Genomic DNA, 24,110 nt, shown 5'->3' with positions numbered 1-24,110 from the left:
TGGGTTTGACTGGGGAAGGTGAAGAAATGATATTAGACCATTCTTTTAAGACCTCTAACTATTGCCAGGTGCATGCCTATAATTCCAGCAGCTCAGGATCAAAGCCAGCCTCAGCAACTTGGTGAGGTCCTAAGCAACTTAGTGAGATCCTGTCACAGAATAAAAAATCAAAAGGGCTGGGGATGTGGCTCAGAGGTTCATTGCCCCTGGGTTCAATCCCCAGTAACACACACATAAAAAAGACGAAAGAAGTCTAGCTATTAAAGGAAGTATGTAGAATAGTTTCTATAGCAAGATATAGGATCGAGTAGGGTTTTTTTTTTTCCTTTCTGAAAATGAGAGTAACTTAAACATGAGTATTTGTATCCTAAGGGAAAAGAGCCAGGTGACATGAAAAGACTGATGATCCAGAAAAGTCTATGAGTAAGTTGCAGCTCTCTGAATAGAAAGAGGGTTTTTTTTTTTCTTCTTCATAGAAGAAGAAAGGAGGCTAATGCTTAGAGTTGAGAAGTTTGTATATAAGAATAAGAAGTAAGTGGGGTTTTTACCTAATAGCTAGGAGGAAGTAATTCATTTTAATTATATTTTTACAAAAGAATTGGTGTGTGGGCTGGGGATGTGGCTCAAGCGGTAGCGCGCTCGCCTGCCATGCGTGCGGCCCGGGTTCGATCCTCAGCACCACATACAAAGATGTTGTGTCCACCAAAAACTAAAAAATAAATATTAAAATTCTCTAAAAAAAAATTAAAAAAAAAAGAATTGGTGTGTGATATATTGGGGGGAATTAACATTATACCACGATTAGGCTAGAGCATGGCAAAAAGGTGGGGTGGGAGTGAAGACAGGAGAAAAGCCAAAGTGGACTAATAACTATGACACTATGGATGGTCTGTATTTGAGAACAGAGGGATTGCATGAGCAGATATTGAGACATGGGATAAAGAGATAACAAACAATGTGAACCAGATGTCAAAGTCTTAAAGAAAAGGCCATAATGAAGGCAGTAATGGCAAGGAGGAGTGGAAAAGGGTGGTATGATAGTGATTATTCATTCTGATCAAGTATTATAAATTGCTACAAACAACAATAAATTACATTCCATTTTCAATGAGTGAATTCTTTGTCAGATTTCATTAGAAAGAACATCCTACCCAGCTATAAAATTTAATAATATTCTCCTGAGGTCATCAGAATAGAGAATAGAGATATCCCTCCCCATCTACAACTTTCTGTCATGCAGTATTCTAGCACAATACCTTTTCAGCAACTGTGCGAATTTCAGTTCCGGTATATGCAAATTTGGAGTCACTCCTACTGGGGATAAATTAGGGGAAAAAAAGAAAACTAAGGTTTGGAATAGAAAATGGAAGTTAAAGCAAAATAACAGGATTAACAGTTTTTGCAATGCGACCTTAGTAGAAACAAAAGAGGAGGGAAAGTAAACTGAGCTGAAGATTTCTAACTTTTAAAGAGGTGGGCTAGGGTTGTGGCTCAGTGGTAGAGGGCTAGCCTAGCATATGTGAGGCACTGGGTTGATCCTCAGCACTGCATATAAATAAATAAAAACAAAGGTCTATCAATAACTAATATTACATATATATATATATATATATATATATATATATATATGAGATATGAGGTGGGCTTGAGAAATACATTAAACTATACTTTGAAGTTTATGCAAAAGTTACCCAAAGATTGACCACCACAAGCATTCAAGCTATTATAGATCTTTGGGATCACTGTAGGGGCCACCAAGGAGAAGGCCACTGACCATTTACACGGAGGGGAATTTGGATTAACAGGGGGAAAGCCCTAAATGCATAAAATATCAGATAAAAAGAAAAATACTGGCATGTTACTGGCATTGCAGGGAAAATAGCAAATGAAAACACATCAAGCAAGAAAATGAAAAATAATAGTACCAAATGTAAATATACTGGTAGTGTTGTTAGTATGCTGTCTTTATTGCAGTTAATAAGATTCTATTTATGAGTGCTTTCATAGATTCACTTATGATTTTGGTTCCTCCACTATGTCTTTCACATAAAGGCATATACATCTCAACTGAAAATCCTTCTAGTAAGAAATAAGGCAGAAATGAACCTTCAGAGTTGGGGTGGAACTCAAAGTGTATTACTGATAGAGTTCCAGACTCATAAAGGTAATTTAAGATCCAATCAATATATAATACTGCCAAACCTGTCATAATTTTTATTTAAAAATGCCTTAGAGATATTAAAATGTGAGTAAACAAAAGGTCTTACCTTGTGTCATCATTCAACTAGAGTGGAAAAGAGCAGAAAATATTATTGATCACATTATGCTTATTTGATTACAGGGATGCAGATTATATGAAAATTAGGTCATGTGTTCATACATATCAACAAGAAAGACTGGAGAATTTAGAGAATAAACAGCTGAATTGTATTTCCTCATCCACTTTCTCCCCTCTGCAACACAAAGAAAACTTTCGAGTCTCTGAAAGGGTTTCTTCTTTCTTAGGATCTTTGCGACGCTTTAAAAAGCTTTCTCGCTTTCTCGGTACCTCCACTTCTCTAGAAGGAAGGCTGGTGGCAAAGCAAGGGGCGCTAACCCTGGTCTGCAGGTCTGTTTCATATACTTTGTAGCCTTCATCCTACTCAAATGTATTTCTGACTTGCAATTTTGGGCAATGGGTGATAATCTCTGAAGCAAGTCCCCAACCCCGTGGGTTTATGCAAATCGCTGAGGGCTTGCAGGAGGATGAGCAAGTGTCATGCGACAAGAAGAAAAGGCCACCGCGATTGAGCCAACTAAAAAATGTCCAAAGAGCTAAGTCAGAGGTTCCTGTGGCCTACCAGTCGCCTCAGGGACTACTGGGGACTGCTAGCAGGGTTCCAGCTAGGCAGAATGACCTACTCACCTCCCCTATACACAGTCCCATCACCTCCTCCTTTTCTGTGCTCAGAGCGTGGTTGAGACAAACTAGGAAAGCGTCAGACTCGAGATGAACCGCCTGCACCGCCTGTACCACCTGCACCGCCATCTTGATCCGACCCTGTTCACGTCCGCCTCGGGCCCACTCTGGCCTGACCAACCGGGTGCTCCAGCACAGCTTCTCCAGCACCCGGCGCTCTGAGCTCCTCCCAGGCCTGGCCTTCCGCGCGCGGGTTCCGCGGGGGCGGAGCTTGGGGGAGCGCGCGGCGGAGGGCTGTGGGGGCGGGACTGCTGGTGGTTGCCTGGGGGCGGAGCTTGGGGCGGAGGCGGGGCCTGCCCAGCAGCACCTGGGAAACGCCCGCGCCGGTTGGGGCAGGCGTGGCCACTGGGGCTAAGGGCGGTGGCTGGCGGAGGTCGCGGTATCAGGCCCGCGGCGGGGGCGGCAGGGAGGCGGCGCTCTCCATCCTCAGGCGGAGTGGTCTGTGAGCGGCCCCCCTGCGCCTGGGCAGGCGCTTCTTGAGTGCCGGCGCCCATTTTGCCCGCCCGCTGAGGAGCGCGGTGCGCGGCCTACACGCTTTGGGGACAGCCTTTTGAGGCGACATCTCCGCGAACGCCGGCCTCTTGAGCCAGAGGGACGCTCTTTTGAAAGTCGGTCCTAAAACAGTTAAGGTTTTGTTTTATTTTGTTTTATTTCCAAGTCACAGCCCATGAATCTCGTACAACTCTCCCTGGACCACTTCCGGTTGCCAGCCAGCGCCTTGCAACTTCAGTTTTAGTGACCTCGGTTGGGGTTACCCCTCGGCTTTTCCCGGGCTCACGTCACGATCTTGGTTCGAGTGGCCCGGGGTGGGAGACCTGGAAGTTTTAGCCTAGCTGTTCTCGTGGCGGAGAAATTAGCACAAGAAACGTTATATTCATGTGAGTAACCTTTTGCAGAAACAGTGCTATACTGTATCTGAAAAAGTATCACTCTTGAGCTTGGCTGCTGCTACTTTTTTTAGGTATCTATTTGTTTGGTACGGGGAAGAGGAATTAGGGGACTTCAGGTTTTATTCACGTTCGAATATATCACATCAGATATCCAGAAAACAAGTTTCCTCAGATCTTGTCTCAATGGTACCAGACATTGTAAAATTACATTATGAAAGTAATTTTATTTTGCGGTATGTCATCATGCCAGGGTTAAAAGTACAGATCTTCCAAGTCACAAGTTTACAAATTATACAGGATTTTAGGAATGATTCTATATAAAAGAAAATTACATGCCAGGTTGCCTCCAGAGTCCATCCGCGTTTATGTTTCTGATTTGATTTTCTATTTCTTGTGTATTTCTGTAGACAGGCAGATATGGCAGTACTGGAAAGGGAACATTCCCAAGCTGCTACTTGAAGAGGTGTTGATGCTATGCTCTTTTCTCCCAAGTCAGTTCCAACCCAAGTCTCCCAACAAATAGGGCTCCAAATCAGTGAACTAGCTGTAATGTACATGCTAGCAACCTCCATTTTTTACCTAATGCTTAAAGATCACATGACACAGCTTTCCGTGATAAATTTTGATAATAATGAAGGTTGGAAAATTTTCCAACTGTACGATTACATTGGATCTATCAACATTTTCTCTTAAGTTTTCATTTTATGTTATATATTATTTTCAGTTACTGTGTATGGCTAGTGCACCCTGTCCTGATGGGACAGCAACAGCTATTCTTCTCGTTATTGTTTGTTCAAATGGGATATTTTGAATTTATAAAGTTTATTTAGGCATCTTCAAAGAGAAAAACATGTCTTTTTGTTGTGGGTGTCAATCTCATAACAGAATGACATTGACTAACTTTTATAATTCTTATGGCTACCTTTTACACCTCCAAACTTTTAATGGAGTGCAAAAAAACTATTAACATTTATAGCAAATTTATTATGTGCTAGACATAATTTTCATCCTACACCTCAGGAAATTGAGATGGAGAGAAGTTAACTTGTCCACGGTCACAAAGCTTATGACTTACAGAATCACAGATCATATACAGGTCAGACTGATTTGAGGGATTGTTGATGATTTCACCCAATGTTATTGGATGAGTTTATTAAAAGACTTCAAATAAAATATACATATTCAACTGATTAATGTTTTAAAACTGTTCAAACATCTGAAAATTTAAACAAATTATATTTTTTATAAAAGGCACAAAACAGTTATTCTATAAAGGAAAAAACGTGATGGTTTTACTTAAATCACTACCTAAGGAAACTCTTCTAGATTATATATTATCCATTTAGAACCTAATTTACAAAATGCCTAAAAATAATCTGTCTAGGCCAATATGGTCTCTGGTGTCAATGTAACCTCCTTGGGGAAAATCTGTTTTAGTGGATAACATAGCTATAAATATATCTAAACATTTTAAATACTTTTTTATTTGCAGATGGTTATATTGCTTGAATTGAATTGCAAAGGTTTATATTCTCTGTATTGTTTTGTACCTTGTACCTAAGTTTATCTTGAAGTTTTAATCATTTTTAGTTCAAGGAGTCCTAAATTTTGTGAACAAAGATCTATGCAAAAACCCCAAAATCACTAGTCAAATAAATTTGGGAAATATTAAATAGCATAGTTTTTTTTTACTGCATAACTTGCTGGAGCTTTTGCTGTGGTAGTATCACTCTCCAATATTCCCAAAATTATTTGACTAAGGAAAATGTTGAGAACAAGTGTTCCAAGAATCATGTTTAAGGAAATGGTGTTCCATTCATGCAGCTTGTCATTTTTATAGGCTTTGATCTGATTCCTCTTGCTCAGCCTTTGCATTTCTCTACTGAGAATGTTGTTCATTCCTGGTTATGGTGGCTTCTCTGTCCCTTGATCACTGCTGTTGTCGTTCTCTGAGTCACCATGCTTTCTGATTGGTAGCAAGCCCAAGTTCAGGGTAATGTTCTGAGGTTTGTTTCCAGGCTTATCTTGCCCAGTGCCCAGCATGTTAACCTCTGGGTCAAAGCAACACAGCACATTGCCTTTCTTCTGAGAATATTTTGTAGTAACTCATAAGAACCTTTGTAGTGATTCATAGTAACTCAAAATATCATCTCCAATTTGTTTACCCTCTCTGCCACTGTAATTATTTTACTTTATGTAGTATATCCAATATAAATTTGTTTTCATTCAAAAGAAATTTAAACATTAATGTGTTGTTGTGATAGGATCTATGAAGTTGATATGGTCCTGAAACCTTTAACACTTGGCTTCTAGTTTAAAAAATATTGGCAACAATTATGTTTTTTTTTTTTTTTTGGTGCTCAAAATCAAGGTTTTAACTTTTTATTTTGAAAATAGCATATACTGGATATTGTTTGTGACTTTTCTTTCCAAAGCTCTGGGAAAGAGAAGCAGAATGATTGTTATCTGCTATATGGAAAAATGGCTTTAAAATATAGAGACTTATGTATTTTAGACAAGTCGAAAGGAAGATGAAAAGTATGAAGCTTGAAATGAACATGGTATTTGGGGGAAAGTTTATTTTGAATACAGTGGTAGTGGTGGTGCTTGCTGGAATAGGTGACAGATAGGATATAAGAATTGAAGAAGAAGAAGGAAGAAGAAAACCAAGATAATTCATAAGTTTTGAGTGTACAGGATCAGGAGAGCTATTGTCAGGATTTGGTTAAGGTGAAAGAGTTTCATCTTTAATGAGGAAGCACATTCATGTGAAAACAGCAGCATACACCAGGCTCAGAATCAGATCTACTCAGGGTATGGTGGGTGAAACAACTGTGATGCTCTCAAATTATTCACAAAAGTCAAACCATTCCTTACCTGTATAAAAGTATTTTTCTATTTTCCTTTTTAGGAAAGGAAAACTTAACATTATTAAGGAAAAAATTAGACTCAGGTTGTTATCCTTGTAAAAGAGGGCTTGGTTTAGTTTGATTTATTCTTATTTCTGACTTTTTCCTGTTCTGCATCATATGAGTTCTGACATCTGGTTTGCTCTGGACAATCTCACTCTGAAGGCTCTAACAACCTCCCAAGCTATGCTACATTTTGTTTCCCACCTAATGGCCACCTAATGTGAATAGGAGGTCTTTGTTTAGTGGAACAGATTCCCCATTGCCCTATCTTCTCTGAAAAAGGTAGACCTTTACCTTTGAAACTATGCCACAATGCTGAGTTAGGACAAAAAGATTCATTCGTGCAAAATGCATCTCAAATTATTGTAAGTTCCTAAAATGAGATCCCAGCCTGGGCAGAGGATTGTTATGGAAAGAGCTTGTCCTGCCACCCAAATATTTTGGGAATTGTGCTTCCTTTAGATCTCTCAAAGGGTAGAGGGGCTTTTCTGGCTTGGGAGATAAAAATTTAAACCTATGCCTCAATGGGAAAAAAATGGACTCTTGTAACATCTTGCAGCATTAAGATGAAACAAAGATCTAGATGGATAACTATGATTTGTTCTCATTCAGCTCTACATCTCCATGATCCCTAAAGTCTCTTGCAGCTCAGAAACTCCATGAAGCTACCCTAAATATTTTTTCAAACATGGAAATCATCTTCTAGAAATGCCCAGCTGCTATAGGTAACCTTTTCTAGTGATCTGATAAATAGGTCCTTTGTCCTTAAATTTTAAATTCCAGTTTAGAAATCCATGCATGTGGTTCAGAATCTTACATTTATTAAAATGGAAACTGCTTGGAAGTGGCTTTTACCTAAGGAATATGGCATGCATATGTCCATGTTACTGACTTCCTGCCAAAATACTGCATCCTTAGGCACTCTCCTGTGCATTCTCTATTGCTTACATTTTGTCAGACATTTCTTTGTGAATGCAAAGAATACGAGACCAGTACCTAGCCTCCTGTACTGCTTATCCTAGGTTTCCACAAAACTCACTTAGAATTCTTGAGTGCTTTGCAGTCAACAGTTAGCATTACCCGAGGCTTTGCCTGAATGTTTCCTCAGTGTCACTTTTAGTCTTGCAGAAAGTTTCAGATGTCTTTGGTTTTATTTAGGCTGTGCAAATAGACATCTATGGGGTTTGGTTCTGATTGATGGTTCCTAGTCACAGGGTACCTTACTCACTGGTGAGTTATTCGAACCCCCAAAGTCACACCTGTGTCCTGTGCACGGGTGCTACAGGCTTAGGTGGAGAAAAGCAGGGCTAGAATTGGAACCCAAAGCCCAGAATGGCAGGAGAGGATGTGGGGGCTCCACCCGATCACCTCTGGGTTCACCAAGAGGGTATCTACCGCGACGAATACCAGCGCACATGGGTGGCCGTTGTGGAAGAGGTAACTTTTCATTTTGCTTATTTCTTTGATTTTGCTTTCAAGTAACTTGTTTTCTAACCAGTCTCAATATTCTGAAATATTTGTGTGTGTGTGTGTGTGTGTGTGTTTTTTTTTTTTTTTTTTTTTTTTTTTTTTAATCATTCCCTTCCATTAGGAGACAAGTTTCCTAAGGGCACGAGTCCAGCAAATTCAGGTTCCCTTAGGTAATGCAACTAGGCCAAGTCATCTTCTAACCTCCCAGCTACCTCTCATGTGGCAACTCTACCCTGAGGAGCGCTACATGGATAACAACTCTCGCTTGTGGCAGATACAGCATCATTTAATGGTACACATATTGCTTAGTCATTTCCCATTGTATTAGAACTCTCATAACAGAGTACTCTATAAACTTTTCTTTTCCTGACAGGTCAGGGGAGTACAGGAGCTGTTGCTTAAGCTTTTGCCTGATGATTAACCCGGTATGTATTTCTATTTCTCCCCCTTCCTCCCCTTCTTTGTTTTCACTCTATTCCATTGTGGTGATTTTAATGATTTTTTTTTCCAGGTGCTGGGATTCTAGGAAGATATGCTCCTCTGTTCTGTTCAGTATATGGCAATCACTTCATCCACCACTGCAGTGCACCCACCCTTGGGCCCAGGGGGGAGGGCATGGGTTGAAAAACTCATCAAGAACACAGAAGTTTAGGAAGGGTTATGAAGAATACTGCAAGTGACACTGCAGAGAGAGGGTTATGCAGGCACAAAGTGAGTCAACAAAAGCATTTAGTAAGGATACATAACTTGAAATTGACTCCTTTGGAAATTGCCATAGAACCTTTAATGGACATCATCGGCTGGAACTGGGATCTGATGAATCCCACAAAAATCAGCACGTGCTACAGAACAGATGCCCTGATCACCAAGGACTTGGTACTGATTTAGAGAGAAGAGAGCAGCTCCTAGCAGCATCAACATCTATTTGTCGCTTATTTGCCCTGCAGCACATTCACCTGCCTTTCCTTCTCCCATTCTGTAAATATCCTAGGTTTTGCTCTGGTGTTTCCCATCCCAGTACTGACCTAATTTGTATCTATTGAGAACTTAGGGGATTCTGAAAAAAAAATTATTTGCATTGATGAAATTAGCTACAAAGGCTTCTAGGCCTTTATTCTTTCTGAAATTGTGTCTTCCAATTATTAGAAGTTACACATCAAAATTTTAGGCACTAAAATTCCTTCTTTGGTTACATATTTTAAATAAGCTGGTTTCCATAAGAGCTCCACAAACTCATTTTAGCTGCTTAAGCAATAAGCACCTTTCTCAGGACATAGTAGACAAACATTGCTGATTTCTAGGAAAGGACTTACCACCTATAAAGAATTTCCTGAGTCAAAGTAGTTATAACAGTTTATATACATTAAAATATGTTTTTTTAAAGCATTGGGCTGGGTGCAGTGGCAATGCGCCTATAATCATAGCTCCTGGGCAGGTTGAGGGCAGGTTGAATTCAGGAGTTCCAGACCAACATCAGCAATATAGCAAGACCCTGTCTCAAAAAAAAAAAAAAAAAAAAAAAAGCGTCTTGGTAATAATAATCACCATGTTTTGAATCTTTACTTACTGCCTTCTAGACACTATTCTATACATTTTATATCTTTATCACATTTAGTTCTTCCATCAATCCTTTGAGGTAGGTATGATCTCATTTTACACATGAGTAGTGAGGAAAAAAGGCTGAGGAAATTTAATCATTTATTAAGGGTTTTCTCTCTGAATGATACAAATGGGCAGCTGTCTAGGCCCATTGACCTGCAGCATCAGTTCCTCTGGCCCAACATTGGTTTACAATATGCAGGACGAGTACATTGAATTTAAGGATTTTTTTTCCCATGTAAAGCTATTTATTCTAACCTTAAAGAACTGGATATTATAAAAATACAGTTGGTTCATCCTACACGGGAAGAGTATTTATAGTGTAATTTTTAATTGTCTCTGAAGAAAATTCCATGTAAGGAGCTTTATTTATGAGTAAAAAAGCAAAATAAAAATCATTTTTCTTGTTTTAGTTTTCTGGATATGCCGCAAAAGGATCCGTGCCAGAAACAAGCCTGTGAAATACAGAAATGTTTACAAGGTAGTATGTAAAATGCTTTTAAGATATTTTTTACTTTATCTGTAAACTGTAAGAGACCAATTATTCTTTTATACAAAAAATAAAAAGTGATATGCTCTAAGTTAGGGGTGCTCAATCCTGATTGTACATTAGAATCATCTGGAGAGCTTTAACGACTTGCCTAAACAATTAAATCAGAATTCCTGGAGCTAGGGTCTGAACATGAATCATTCTGGAGAGTTAAGCAGATTTTATTTTGTTTTGTTTTGTTTTAAACAACGGATGAAACCCAGTGGTGCTTAACTATTGAGGCACATCCCCAGCCCTTTGTATTTTTTATTTTGAGATAGGGTCTTGCTGAATTGCTGAGAGCCTTGCAAGTTGCTGATGCTGACTTGAACCTGTGATGCTCTTGCCTCAGTCTCCTGAGCCACTGAGATTACAGGTATGCACCACCATGTCCTGCATGAGATGATTTTAATGCACAGCCAGAGTTGAGAATTCCTGAGCTGAGCAAAGTTCTTTTTATTTTGTTTTTTCCACATAAATTTTGAGGGAATTTTAAACACATGGCAACAAGAATACATACAGATGGCTGGGCGCAGTGGTGCATACCTCCAATCCTATTGATCAGGAGGCTGAGGAAGGAGGATGGAGAGTTCAAGGCCAGCGTCAGCAACTTAGCAAGACTCTGTCTCAAAAAACAGAAAAAAGAGATAGGGATGTAGCTCAGTGGTAGAGCACTCTTGGGTTCAGTCCCCAGCACTGAAAAAAAAAAGCCAAATAGATAATTAAAATGAAAAATTTTGGCTAAAAGAAAAACAGTGAATTTGAGTAAAACTTAGATAAAAAATGGCTGTGAAAAAAAAATTCCTGGGAAGTAGTTCCCTACAATTAGCACATGTCTATTATTCTAAAGAGCCAGTTTTTGCTTTTTTAAAAATATTTATGTTTTAGTTTTAGGTGGACACAATATCTTTATTTTACATTTATGTGGTGCTGAGGATTGAACCTAGTGCCTCGTGCATGCTAGGCAAGTGCTGTACCACTGAGCCACAACCCTAGCCCCTCCCAAGAGCCAGTTTTTTCTTATCAAAATCTTACATACATATAGAGGCTGGGGCTGTAGCTCAGTAGTAGAACACTTGCTTAGCTTGCGTGAAGCACTGGGTTCAATCTTCAGCACCATATAAAAATAAATAAATGTACTGTGACCATCTATAACTAAAAATAAATTTTCAAAAAAATATTTAAAAAAATTGCATACATAATATTTGCCAGATTTTATCAAATGTTGCTTTTCAAATAATACTGGATAATATGAGTAAATTTTACAACATATCTTTATATATACACAAACACACATATATATATTTACATTGCTGCTTTGTTTATAATAGTGATGAACAGAATCATATCATGCAATGATTACACAATTAAAGGTTATAAACCAATTTTTGAACCCCTAAAAATCCCCAATAAACAAAAAGTGTGATGATTATATAGTGGTGATGATTACATGCTTAAATGTGGTAGGTTTTGGTCTAGATCTCATTCTTTTACCAAACTGTTCCTAGAGGGGTGGTGATTCTAGTGTTCTGTTTCTAATTTAAAATAAGATCTAGTATAGTATTTTATATTTGATAAATTACATACAAAGTATTTTTATTTTTCTAAAGATAACCATTTAGCTCATTAAAACATTTGTTTTTGCTACTAGTTATATAGTATTTCTAATAGGACCTAGAAAGGAGTCTTCCAAACAGTTGTTTTTTTTTTTTTTAATATTTATTTTTTAGTTCTCGGCGGACACAACATCTTTATTGGTATGTGGTGCTGAGGATCGAACCCGGGCCGCACGCATGCCAGGCGAGTGCGCTACCGCTTGAGCCACATCCCCAGCCCCCCAAACAGTTTTTTTTTAAATGTTTATTTTTTAGTTGTAGTTGGACACAGTACCTTTATTTTATTTTTATGTGGTGCTGAGGATTGAACCCAGGGCCTCGCACATGCTACATGAGTGCTCTACCAATGAGCCACAACCCCACCCCACAAATATTTTTTTAATTTGTTTTAATTAGTTATACAAGCAACATTTATTGTTGCTTGTATTCTTGATAACTGCCATTCTGACAGTGAGATGAAATCTTATTTTTTTAGTAGAATGTATTTTGACACATTATATATAAATGAAGTATAATTTCTCATTCTTCTGGTTGTATGTGATGTAGAATCACATGTCCTTATGTACATAGGACATAATGTAATAATATGTAATATAATGTAATAATGTCAGATTCATTCTACTATCCTTCCTACCCCCAAACACCTCTCCTCTCTTCATTTCCTTCTACCTAATCCAAAGTAATTGTATTCTTTCCTAGCTACTCCCCATTTTGAATTATCATCCACATATCAGAGAAAACATTCAGCCTTTGGTTTGGGGGGATTGGCTTATTTCGCTTAGCATGATATTCTCTAGTTCTATCCATTTACTGGCAAATGCCATAATTTCATTATTCTTTGAGGCTGAGTAATATTCCATTGTGTATATATACCATATTTTCTTTATTCATTCATCTGTTGAAGGAGACCTAGGTTGGTTCCATATTTTAGCTATTGTGACTTGAACTGATATAAACATTGATGTGGCTGCATCACTTTAGTATGATGATTTTAAGTCCTTTGGGTATAAACTGAGGAGTGGGATAGCTGGGTCAAATGGTGGTTCCATTCCCAGTTTTCTGAGGAAATCTCGATATTGCTTTCCACAGTGGTTGCCCCAATTTGCAGTCCCACCAACAATGTATAAGTGTACCTTTTCCCCCACATCCTTGCCAACATTTATTGTTACTTGTATTCTTGATAACTGCCATTTTGACAGTGAGATGAAATCTTATTTTTTAATTGCATGCATGTTTTAAGTCATTATCCTTTTTTATACTATTATTTTATTTTTAAGTGGTGCTGAGGATCGAACCCAGTATCTTGCACATGCTAGGTGAGCATTCTACCACTGAGCCACAACTGCAGCCCGTGAGATGGAATCTTAGAGTAGTTTTGATTTGCATTTCTCTAACTGCTAGAGATGTTGAACATTTTTTCACATGTTTGTTGGTTAGTTGTATATCTTCTTCTGTGAAGTATCTGTTCAGTTCATTGGCCCATTTATTGATTTTTGTTTTGGGTGTTAAGTTTTTTGAGTTCTTTATATATCGAGATTTGTGCTCTATCTGAGGTGCATGTGTAAAGATTTTCTCCCATTCTGTAGGCTCTCTCTTCACATTATTGTTTCTTTTGCTGAGAACAATCTTTTTTAGTTTGAATTCATCCCATTTATGATTCTTGATTTTCCTTCTTTTGCTTTAGGAGTCTTATTTGAATTCATCCCATTTATGATTCTTGATCTTACTTCTTTTGCTTTAGGAGTCTTTTTAAGGAAGTCAAAACTTAGGCTGACATGGTGAGGATTTGGGCCTGCTTTTTCTTCTATTTCACACAGGTTCTCTGTTCTAGTGCCTAAATCTTTGATCCACTTTGAGTTGAGTTTCATGCAGGGTAAGAGATCAGGGTTTAATTTCATTTTTGTTAGCACCATTTGTTGAAGAGGCCATCTTCTCACCAATAAATGTTTATGGTGCCTTTGTCTAGTGTGAGATAACTGTATTTATGTGGGTTTGTCTTTGTGTCTTCTATTCTGTACCATTGGTCTACGTGTTTGTTTTGTGCCAATACCATGCTATTTTTGTTACTATAGCTCTGTAGTATAGTTTAATATCTGATATTGTGATGCCTCCTGCTTCACTCTTCTTGCTAAGGATTGCTTTGGCTATTCTGGGTCTCTTATTTTTCCATATAAGTTTCATGATTGTTTTTTTTTCTAGTTCTATGAAGAATGTCATTGTAGTATAGTTGGCATTTTAATAGGAATTGCATTAAATCTATATAGCACTTTTGGTAGTATGGCCATTTTGACAAGATTAATTCTGCCTATCCAGGAGCATGGGAGATCTTTCCCTCTTCTAAGGTCTTCCTCAATTTTTTTTTTAGTGTTCTTACTATTTTTTAAAGCATGCTCCTTGATTAATATATCTAAAAACGCAAAAATATTCTAATTTTTAATTTTCATTAAAAACATTTTATTAGTACGTTATAATTATACATATTAGTGGGATCATTGTGAGATGTTCACTCATGTATATAACATAATTTTTTCAACTCTGTTCCCTAACAATTGCCCTTTTTATCCCTTCCTCGATATCCTGGTCCCCTTTTTCTTTTTTAATGGTCTCCCTTCTGTTTTCATGAGATCCCCTTTTTTATTCCTGTTTTCTCTCTAGCTTCTGCATATTATCTACTCTTGACTCTCTGAGTTTGACTTATTCACTTACCACGATGTGTTCCAGTTTCATCCATTTACCAGCAAATGACATAATTTACTCTTCTTTTCAAATTTTTTTTAAATTGTTGACAGACCTTTATTTATTTGTATGTGGTGCTGAGAATCAAACACAGTGCCTCACACAAGCCAGGCAAGTGCACTACTGCTGAGCCCCAGCCCCAGCCCAATTTCACTCTTCTTTATGACTGACTCAAACTCCATTGTATATGTATACCATGTTCTCTTTATCCATACATCTGTTGACAGACACCTAGGCTGCTTGTATATTGATATAATATGCTGAATTTAGTTCTTTCAGAATGGTATGGCTGGGTCATGTAGTGCTTCCATTCCTAGTCTTTTGAAGAACCTCCTACTGATTTCCATAGTGGTTGTAGTAATTTACAGTCTCATCAACAGTGAATGAGTATTCCTTTTACCCTACATCCTTACCAGCATTTATTACTTTTTGTATTTTTTATATTCTTTTTTTTTAAATATTTTTAATATTTATTTATTTTTTAATTCTCTGCGGACACAACATCTTTGTTTGTATGTGGTGCTGAGGATCGAACCCGGGCCGCACGCATGCCAGGCGAGCGCGCTACCGCTTGAGCCACATCCCCAGCCCCTATTTTTTATATTCTTAATGAATGCTATTTTAATGGAAGTGAGATGAAATCTCAGTGTAGATTGGATTTGCAATTTCCTTATTTCTAAAGATGTTGAACAATTTTTCCTATTTGTTGACCATTTGTATTTTTTTCTTTTGTGGAATGTCTGTTTAATTCATTTGCCCATTCATTGATTGGTTTGTTTTTTGGTGATAATTCTTTCAAGTTCTTTATATATTCTGGATCTAAATCCTGTGTTAGAGAAGAGTAGCTGGCAAAGACTTTTTCCCATTCCAAAGACTTTCTCTTCACACTCTTTTTTTTCCCCAGTTGGCTGCATATTGCTTCATTTATTTAACCAATCAATCTTTTATCAATAGGTAATTTCCCTTTCTTTCCTTCCATTTTTCTTTCTTTCTTCATCCCCTCCTTCTTTTTGCTTGCTTGCTTGCTTCCTTCCTCATTTTTTACATTACAATTATGGAATGAATGACATCATAAGTGTATCTTGTTTGAACATAGGAATTTGTGAATCTAGAACATATTCTTTGTTGTGGAAATACTGAGGCAGAAGTTATATGCCTACATTTATTTATTTATTTATTTATTTATTTATTTTGAAAAATGCTGTGAAATTTATTTGGTTTAAAGTTATATATTTCAGATGACTATGTTTTTTAATTTATATATGACAGCATAATGCATTATAATTCTTTGCTCTTTCATTACTCTCTTTACACTCTTAATTGTTTTCCTTGCTGTGCAGAAACTTTGACACCATCCCATTTATTAATTCTTGGTTTTATTTCCTGAGCTTTAGCAGTCCTATTGAGGAAGTCATTGCCTGTACCTATATGATGGAGTGTTTCTCCTATTTTCTAGCAGTTGCAGTGTTTCTGGTCTAATTGCTAGGCTTTTGATTCATTTTGAGATGATTTTTGTGTAGGGTAAGATACAGAGAAATAGTTTTATTCTTCTACATATGAATAACCAGTTTTCCCAGCTTTATTTGTTAAAAAGGATGCCTTTTCTCCAATGTATGTTTTGAACACCTTTGTCAAGGATCAGGTGACTGCATGAATTTGTTTTCTGTCTTCTTTTCTATTCCATTGGTCATTATGTCTATTTTGTTGCCAATATCATGCTGTTTCTTGTTACTGTAGTTCTGTAGTATAATTTGAGATCAGGTAGTGTGGCGCTTAATTGCTTTGCTATTCTGGGTCTTTTATTCTTCCATATGAATTTCAGGACCGTTTTTTCTGGTTCTGTGAAGGGTGTCATTGGTGTTTTGGTGGAGATTGCATTGAATCTACAAATTGCTTTTGGTGATATGGCCATTTTAACAACTTTAATTCTGCCTGTCCAGGAATACAGGAGGTCTTTCCATCTTCCAAGGTCTTCAATATTCTTTTTTTTTTTTTTAAAGAGAGAGTGAGAGAGAGAGGGGGACAGAGAGAGAGAGAGAATTTTAATATTTATTTTTTCTTAGTTCTCGGCGGACACAACATCTTTGTTGGTATGTGGTGCTGAGGATCGAACCCGGGCCGCACGCATGCTAGGCGAGCACGCTACCGCTTGAGCCACATCCCCAGCCCTTCAATATTCTATAGTTTTCATTGTAGAGGTTTTTCACCTCCTTGGTTAGATTTATCCATAGGTTGGTTGGTTGGTTGGTGTTCAGGGCATCATGAAAGAAATTTTTTCCTGATTTCCTTCTCAGCAGGTTCATTATTGGTGTATAGTAAAACTATTGGTTTTTTAAAGTGGATTTTGTATTCCTCAAATTGTTCCATAAAGTAGAGAAGGGTGGGGACTCCCAAATTAATTCTATGAAGATAGCATCACCATGATACCAAAACCATATAAACACATCAATTAAACTACAGACTGATATTTCTGATGGACATAGATATAAAAATCCTTAATAAAATATTAGCATTTCATATTCAATAACACATTAAGAAGATTGTGTACATCATGATCAAGTTGTTGTTTGGTTTGGTTTGATTTGGTTTTGTATCAGGGTCTGAACCCAGGGACTAGTTTAACCACTGAGCCACATCCCCAGCCCTTTTTATATTTAGAGACAGGATCTCACTAAGTTGCTTAGGGCCTTGTTAAGTGCTGGGGCTGGCTTTTGAATTCGTGATCTTCTTGCCTCAGCCTGCCCAGCCACTGGGATTATAGGCATATGCCACCACGCCTGTCTAAATTGGTTTTATTCTAAGGATGCAAGGATGTTTCAACATACAAAAATCAATAAATGCTGATGAATATCAGCTGACTAGTGCTTGTCAGCTCCACAAGTCTTCTATTGGAGTATTTTTGGGTCTCATGTATAGAATCATATCTGCAAAAAGTGATAATTTGACTTTTATCTCTTTGATTCCCTTTTTTTGCCTAATTTCTCTGGCTAGTTTAAAAGACTATATTGAATAGAAGTGGTAAGAGTGGATATTCTTCTCTTGTTCTTGATTTTAGAGAAAATGCATTCAGTTTTCTCCCATTCCCTATGATGCTGGCTTTGAGTTTGACATATATAGCCTGTATGATGCAATGGTAAGTTCCTCCTGTCCCTAGTTTTTTGCAGTGCTTTTAACATGAATGTGTGCTAGATTTCATCAAAGGCTTATTTCTGCTCCTGTTATTATGATCAAGTGATTTTGGTCTTTAAATCTATTTATGTGATGAATTATATTTATTGATTTGCATGTTGAAATATCCTTGCATCCCTGGTATAAAAATAATTTGATCATGGTGTACAATCTTCTTAATGTGGTTTTTAATGAAATGCTAACATTTTATTAAGAATTTTTATATATATGATCATCATGGATATCGGCCTGTGGTTTTATTTATTTGACATGTTTATAAGGTTTTGGTATCAGGGTGATGCTGGCTTCGTGGAATGAATTTGGGTGTGCACCCCTTTTCTGATTTCATGGAATACTATCAGGAACACTGGCATTATTTTTTTTCTTTAAAGGTCTGATAGAATTCAGCTATGAATCTATCTGGTCCTGAGCTTTTCTTTGTTAGAAGGCTTTTTTTTTTCTTTTTTGGTATTTGGGATTAAACTCAGGAGTTCTTAACCACTGAGTCATAACTGAGCCACATCCCCAGCCCTTTTTTTTTTTAAGAGAGAGAGAGAGAAATTTTTAAAATTTATTTTTTAGTTCTTGGCGGACACAACATCTTTGTTGGTATGTGGTGCTGAGGATCAAACCTGGGCCGCATGCATGCCAGGCGAGCGAGCTACCTCTTAAGCCACATCCCCAGCCCCCTTTTTATTTTTCATTTTGAAACAGGGTCTCGCTAAGTTACTGAGGTTGACTTTGAACTTGGGATTCTCCTGCCTCAGCCTCCCAAACTGCTAGGATTACAATGTGTCACCATACCTGCCTGTTAGAAGGATTTTAATTGCTGGTTTAATTTCATTACTTATTAGGTCTGTTTGGATTTTCAATCTTTTTGGTTCAGATTTGATACCTTTTTTGTGTTTAGAAACATGTGCATTTCTTCTAGATTTTCTGATTTGGGGAATGTAAGTTTTTAAAGTAGTCTCTGAAATTTCAGTTTTCTGTGATGACATCTCCTTTTTCATCTCTTAATTTTATTAATTTGGATCTTCTCTATTTTGGGGTAGTTTACATAGGGCTTATCAATCTTGTTTATCTTTTAAAGAACCAACTCTGTTACATTGATCCCTTGTATTACTTTTTATTCTCTATTAATTTCAGCTCTTAATTCTTTCTTTCCTACTACTTATTTGGGAATTGATTTGTTCTTGTTTCACTGGGACCTTTGAGGTACATCATTAGGTTATTTATTTTGAATCTTTTTGATTTTGTTAGGGAGGCATTCATAGTTGGAATTCAGGCTGCCAGATTCAGCAATTCACTCAGTATGAAAAGTGAATTTCTTTTAAAGCATATTTGATGTTATTTGCCTGTTTAGCTTCAATTCAGCCTCTTAGTATGACCAAATATTAGAGGATTTTATTTTTTTATCAGCAAATGATTATTGCCAGAACAAATTAAAAAAGCTATAGAACTACCTGAAAATTGGCTTTTTGGTAATTTTCCCATTATTAAAGTAATAGATAGATGCTCTTGAAATTATAGAAACAAGGAGAAATGGTTAACGATTCCCCAAATACCCACCACCTAAAGAAAACCCTTATTTCGTTTATCTTGGTTCATATTATGATGGAAGCACTATTTTATAGTCTTTTGGATTATTCTAAAATGTTGATGCATAATACCATTTTAATTTTTTTAAATTCTAATTTGCTATATGGCAGCAAAATGCAATTCATTTCATATTACAAAAATAGAGCACAATTTTTCATGTCTCTTATTGTATACAAAGCATAATAGTATCATTTTAGTCATACTTTATTCTCTCCAACTTTAATAAAAAAGGAAAAAATGTGGGCTTTTAATTTTTTTGCTTATAATTTCTTCTCCTAAATAAATCTTTATATGATTTGAAGTAGTAACTCAAAAGGACAATAAGACAATAGGAGAACAAGAACCAAGTTAAAAAGTTGGTTCCACACTCTTGGTGCAATATGAAACAATGAAAGCAGAAAAGACTATACACTTGCTAGATGTGAAGGGCTTTACACATGGTAAAAAATTTAATCCTTTCACACAAGATGGATACTACTATGATTGCCCTTTTTGAGCTGGAAAAATAGACACAGAAATTACATAACTTGTCCAGGGTCACATAACTAGTAAGTGGTATAGTTAACTTCCATGCAGCTTCTTAGATTACTTGCAGCTGACATAAAATCTTTTATGTCAAGTTCTCCTTACTTAGGGACTCTGCAGATGTGTTCTGTGAAGAGCCAAGCAGATAATATTTTAGGCTATGGAGGCCATAAGGTCTTTATGTGGGTCCTGTACATTTTTCTATTTTATGATATTTCCAAGAGATCAGTGACTACTAATACTAATAATAACCACTGCCTTAGAAGAAAGATAATCTATTAACTCAATAGTAAAAGGAAATGATATACTAAAAGTTTTCAAGTACTTTGTACATCATACTTTTTTTCCCTAATTGACCTATTGACAGGTATCTAAATCAGAAAGAATTTCATTGACTTAGATATGTCTTTTTTCTTCCAGTTCCATAGTTAGATAGTAAATGCCGATCTTTGTACCTTCTCAGCCATGAGATCATGACTGGGGTCTCCCTGTCTATTTTGCAGCCAACAACTACATCGAATCAAAGTGTCAGGCTGTTATCGAAGAACTGCATAAGTGTTGTGCTCGATATCCCAAGGGAAGATCTCTCGTCTGTTCAGGATTTGAAAAAGAAGAAAACCAGACACTGAAGTCTCCAGCAAAGTAAAGTTCTGCTGAAGAATTAATTAAATGCTGCTCCATGTTTCTACCAAGCACATTTTATTTATCCTCCTTTTTTTAGGCCAGGTAGCAGCAAATAGCAAAAGAAAAATCAACTGTAAGAGCTAGTGGAATATGCCATCTATGCAGAACAGACGATTTTAAGACATGTGTAGAATGTCATAAAATTGAGCTGCTAAAATAAACCTGTTTAAGTGAAAAATTTTGGCTTGGTACTAAGTGTATTTTAAGGATCTTCAATACAGGTTACTAATGAATTCTCTTTAGCACTTGAATTCATACCACCAGTCATAGGAGACATGAGGTGAAGACTCATGCCTCCAGGGTAATAAGCATAGATTACATGCTGAATTAACTCAAAACTTCCTTTAACCTAACTCCATACCTGTTGTACTTCCAATAATACAAAATGTCCTTCTAGGTGCCAGTAGGAATATTTCTTTCTGCTTTTACATCCCCACCACAGTGCCTAGTCAGAAGAAGGTGCTTAATATTTTTTCACTCAGTGGTATGAAGGGCATAGAAATGATTTTCGTAATATTTAGTGATCCCTAATTTATTGTGAATGAAGAAAAAAATTCCATTGGAAGTCAGGCAAGCAGGAACAAAATAAAAAGTCTTAGGTCATATACCTATTTTTTATATCCTTATAGTCAAAACCTGCTCTAATAAATCCAGATATTAATAAAAATCTACTGAATGAAGCCTGTTGGCAATTGACAGCTACCTTATGGCCATCCACTTGGCTCAAATAGATACTAGAACTGTCATTGCCCCTCCTTCCAAAAAGAAAAATGACTTTATGAGCAAATCCTGATAGGTCCTTGATGATTAAATGCCATTATTATTTTAGGCCGTTTCTTTTTTTTAACCTTTATTATTTTATTTATTTTTGTGGTGCTGAGGATTGAACCCAGTGACTCACATGTCCTAGGCAACCCCTTTACCACTGAACTACAACCTCAGCCCCTAGGCAAACTGTTTCTTTAAAGCAGCATTTCTGAAAGTATTTCTAGGAACAGTAATGAAAAAAAAAATCTTTGGATATTTGGGGAATACTAGGTTAAACACAGGTAAACAGGTTTCTTTCCTGTTGGACTTTATAGAGTTTTTCCTATGTTAATGTGAATTATGATTCTTTGGAAAGGACTATTGTATTGCCATTGTGAATCCAGTTTGCAGACAAAAGAAATGTTGCTTTAGAGATGTCTGGTCCACACACCAGGGAAGCAATGCTAAATTTCCATGAAATAATTTAAATAAACTCTCATGTTAATAGTACAACAATTTAATAAAGCATTTTACAACTATAATGCTTACATCATCGATGGATCTAAATTACATTTAAAATTATCAATAGATTGTGGTGCCAAGATTTACATTACCATTACAAATCAAATAGATGGCTTTTCTGTGTTTTAGTTGTGGCCTTCTTAACAATGTCCCCCTGCTGCCAGGTATTTAGAGTTTTGAAAGATTCAAAACAGTTTTCCTTCCTTTAAACAGATCTATTGGAAGCCATTGGTTTAATCAATCTCATTCTCTTTAGCCATTATTATGATGTAGATAAAAATACAATAGCCATTAGAGAAGGTTTAACATTCAAATGCTTTTTATGTGATAGGAGTTGATATTAATGAAACTCAGTCTTCAGGGAAGTTGGAAACTATGATCTCCTCTATCTTAGAGATTTAAAAAAAGCACCACAGTACAATTCCCTTCCTTGCATCTACTCAAATTTTGTGAACTATAATATCGTACTTTTGTTCAGTATGTAGCAGTTATCTCAAGTTGTAGGGCACTTAATTTATAATGATATTGAAGTCCTATTAAGTAGTCACATTAATAGCAGAACTATAATTTTATTAGTACCAGCTACCAACTCTTTTACTTCAGTGGATCTCAGTCCTGGCTGCTCATTAGAAACATCTGCAACATTTTGAAACCTCAGGCTGCCACAACAGCACCCTAGACCACTTAAGTCAGAATCTCTAGGATGAAAGCCAGGCATCAGTAGATTTTACAGTTCTACAGAGGATACACCCATGTGCAAAAAAGGTTGAGAAGCACTGTTCTCAATAATCATGTCATTTCTTAACATTTTAAAATTGTAAAAAGTTTTGGCAAGTCAAAAATGTGAAAAAAGTGCAACACTGTTTTCTTTAGAAAAATAGTTTGTAAATTCATGATCCCTTCAGAATAAAGGCATCACAGATATAAGCCACACTGTAAGATTTCTGGGAAATCAGGTCAAGAACTAAATTAGGTTTCCATCCTGTTTTCCAAGAGTTCACACTAATACTATGTAAATGACTATTGGGCAGAGAACCCTTTTTAGTTCTGGACCTAATTTCCAAGAAATCATACTGGACATGCATGACAGGGGATCAGAAAGGGGAACAGTCTAATTTTCCTACAGGATTGCGTGTAGGAGTTTCCCTCATGGAAGAAACAGATCATCCAAAACACTGATACTCAAAAATTCTAAATCCATCTCTATACTATTTTTTTCAAGCAGAGACTCATGGTATTTTCCCAAACTGTAAAAAAAGTGCAAGTTGCAAATAAAAATTCAACCATTTTTTATGCCTATCTTTCTGGCAAACATTGATCAAAAGAATGAACAAAAAGCACATTAATAGTTAACCACACAGGAACTCTGCCTTTCAAAACCACAAGCACCAGCCCTAAGGGAGTGTTAGCTAGAATTATGTTAAACTCTTCCATCTTGAATATGTCTGGTCTTCTTCCAGAATCCACAAGATAGTAACTGTTCAGATCCAGAAGCTGAGTGGTGGGAGGTCCAAGCAAACAATGGCCATTTGGATGAAGGATAGTCTTGTTACCATATTATCAGAATGCCAGTAACACTTATGACAGTGGGGTTGCTCAAGCAGGTTTCCTTTGAGCTCAAGGTCAGCAAAGAGAATCAGAGCTTGGGGAGACTAGAAGCTTAAGAGTCAAACCTTTTGAGCCCAAGCAGGCAGCTGCCAGAAACTGCCCCTGACCACTAACCTCACTCCTTTGACTCTGGGGACAACCTCAGCAAAGAGACAAATGTTACAGCTCTGATCTAACAGGTCCCAAGTTTTCATCCTACCCTGTCCCATCCTGGGAGGGGCACTGGGTTGGAGGGCTGCCAGAGTAGTGAAAATGCAGTGCAGAGCTGTAGTGACCTGGGAGAGGGCAGAACGTGCTGGAGGTGCTGAAGGGCACAAATGGGGAAAGGGCTCTCTCAAGCCCCAGGACAAGGAGTTTTCACTACATGGGTCCACAAACTTGAAGATTCAAGGATAATGTTCCAACATACCCACCAGCAGGAGGTGCCAAAACCCCAAACACATCCAAAACAAGTTTATCTGGCCATACATGTAGACAATGCTCACCATAAATACCAAAAAAGAAAGAGACCCTGGCATCAAAAAAAAGATGTAGGGAATAAGGGAA

At 37.1% G+C, this 24,110-nt stretch overlaps 3 protein-coding genes across 10 annotated transcripts in view; 2 read left to right on the top strand and 1 right to left on the bottom strand.

The window, feature by feature from the left end:
• The window catches only part of Brcc3 (BRCA1/BRCA2-containing complex subunit 3), a 39,205-nt gene extending 36,051 nt beyond the window's left edge, over positions 1–3,154 (bottom strand). For 2 of the 4 annotated variants that reach the window (XM_077793701.1, XM_077793703.1), the window contains exons 1-3: positions 2,906–3,154; positions 2,268–2,284; positions 1,257–1,314 (exon numbers count right to left, since the gene is read on the bottom strand). In XM_077793701.1, coding sequence (XP_077649827.1) covers positions 1,257–1,314; positions 2,268–2,284; positions 2,906–3,028 — 198 coding nt within the window. In that variant the 5' untranslated portion in view covers positions 3,029–3,154. The remainder of the gene's footprint in view (positions 1–1,256; positions 1,315–2,267; positions 2,285–2,905) is intronic. The other 2 variants (XM_077793702.1, XM_077793704.1) reach the window with 1 other exon arrangement.
• Positions 3,155–3,498: 344 nt separating this feature from the next.
• Positions 3,499–22,705, top strand: Cmc4 (C-X9-C motif containing 4). Of its 4 annotated transcripts, none has more exons than XM_026415061.2 (3): positions 3,499–3,582; positions 10,244–10,311; positions 20,507–22,705. In XM_026415061.2, exons 2-3 carry the CDS (start codon positions 10,254–10,256, stop codon positions 20,647–20,649), a joined length of 201 nt encoding a protein of 66 aa, XP_026270846.1. In that variant the 5' UTR covers positions 3,499–3,582; positions 10,244–10,253; the 3' UTR covers positions 20,650–22,705. The 4 variants fall into 4 exon arrangements, with proteins under 4 accessions (XP_026270846.1, XP_026270844.1, XP_026270843.2 ...); XM_026415059.2 differs by lacking the exon at positions 3,499–3,582 and adding an exon at positions 3,751–3,837; XM_026415058.2 differs by lacking the exon at positions 3,499–3,582 and adding an exon at positions 8,364–8,401.
• Positions 3,750–8,829, top strand: Mtcp1 (mature T cell proliferation 1). Of its 2 annotated transcripts, XM_077793932.1 has the most exons (6): positions 3,750–3,837; positions 7,374–7,486; positions 8,047–8,198; positions 8,353–8,523; positions 8,605–8,656; positions 8,743–8,829. In XM_077793932.1, the coding sequence occupies exons 3-5, from the start codon at positions 8,094–8,096 to the stop codon at positions 8,650–8,652; spliced, it is 324 nt and encodes a 107-aa protein (XP_077650058.1). In that variant the 5' UTR covers positions 3,750–3,837; positions 7,374–7,486; positions 8,047–8,093; the 3' UTR covers positions 8,653–8,656; positions 8,743–8,829. The 2 variants fall into 2 exon arrangements, with proteins under 2 accessions (XP_077650058.1, XP_077650057.1); XM_077793931.1 differs by lacking the exon at positions 7,374–7,486.
• Positions 22,706–24,110: the final 1,405 nt, after the last annotated feature.

Source organism: Urocitellus parryii, chromosome X, assembly GCF_045843805.1.
Source record: "Urocitellus parryii isolate mUroPar1 chromosome X, mUroPar1.hap1, whole genome shotgun sequence".
NCBI lineage: Eukaryota > Metazoa > Chordata > Mammalia > Rodentia > Sciuridae > Urocitellus > Urocitellus parryii.
The sequence above is the reverse complement of the archived record's forward strand: the minus strand, read 5'-3'. Positions and strand labels throughout refer to the sequence as shown.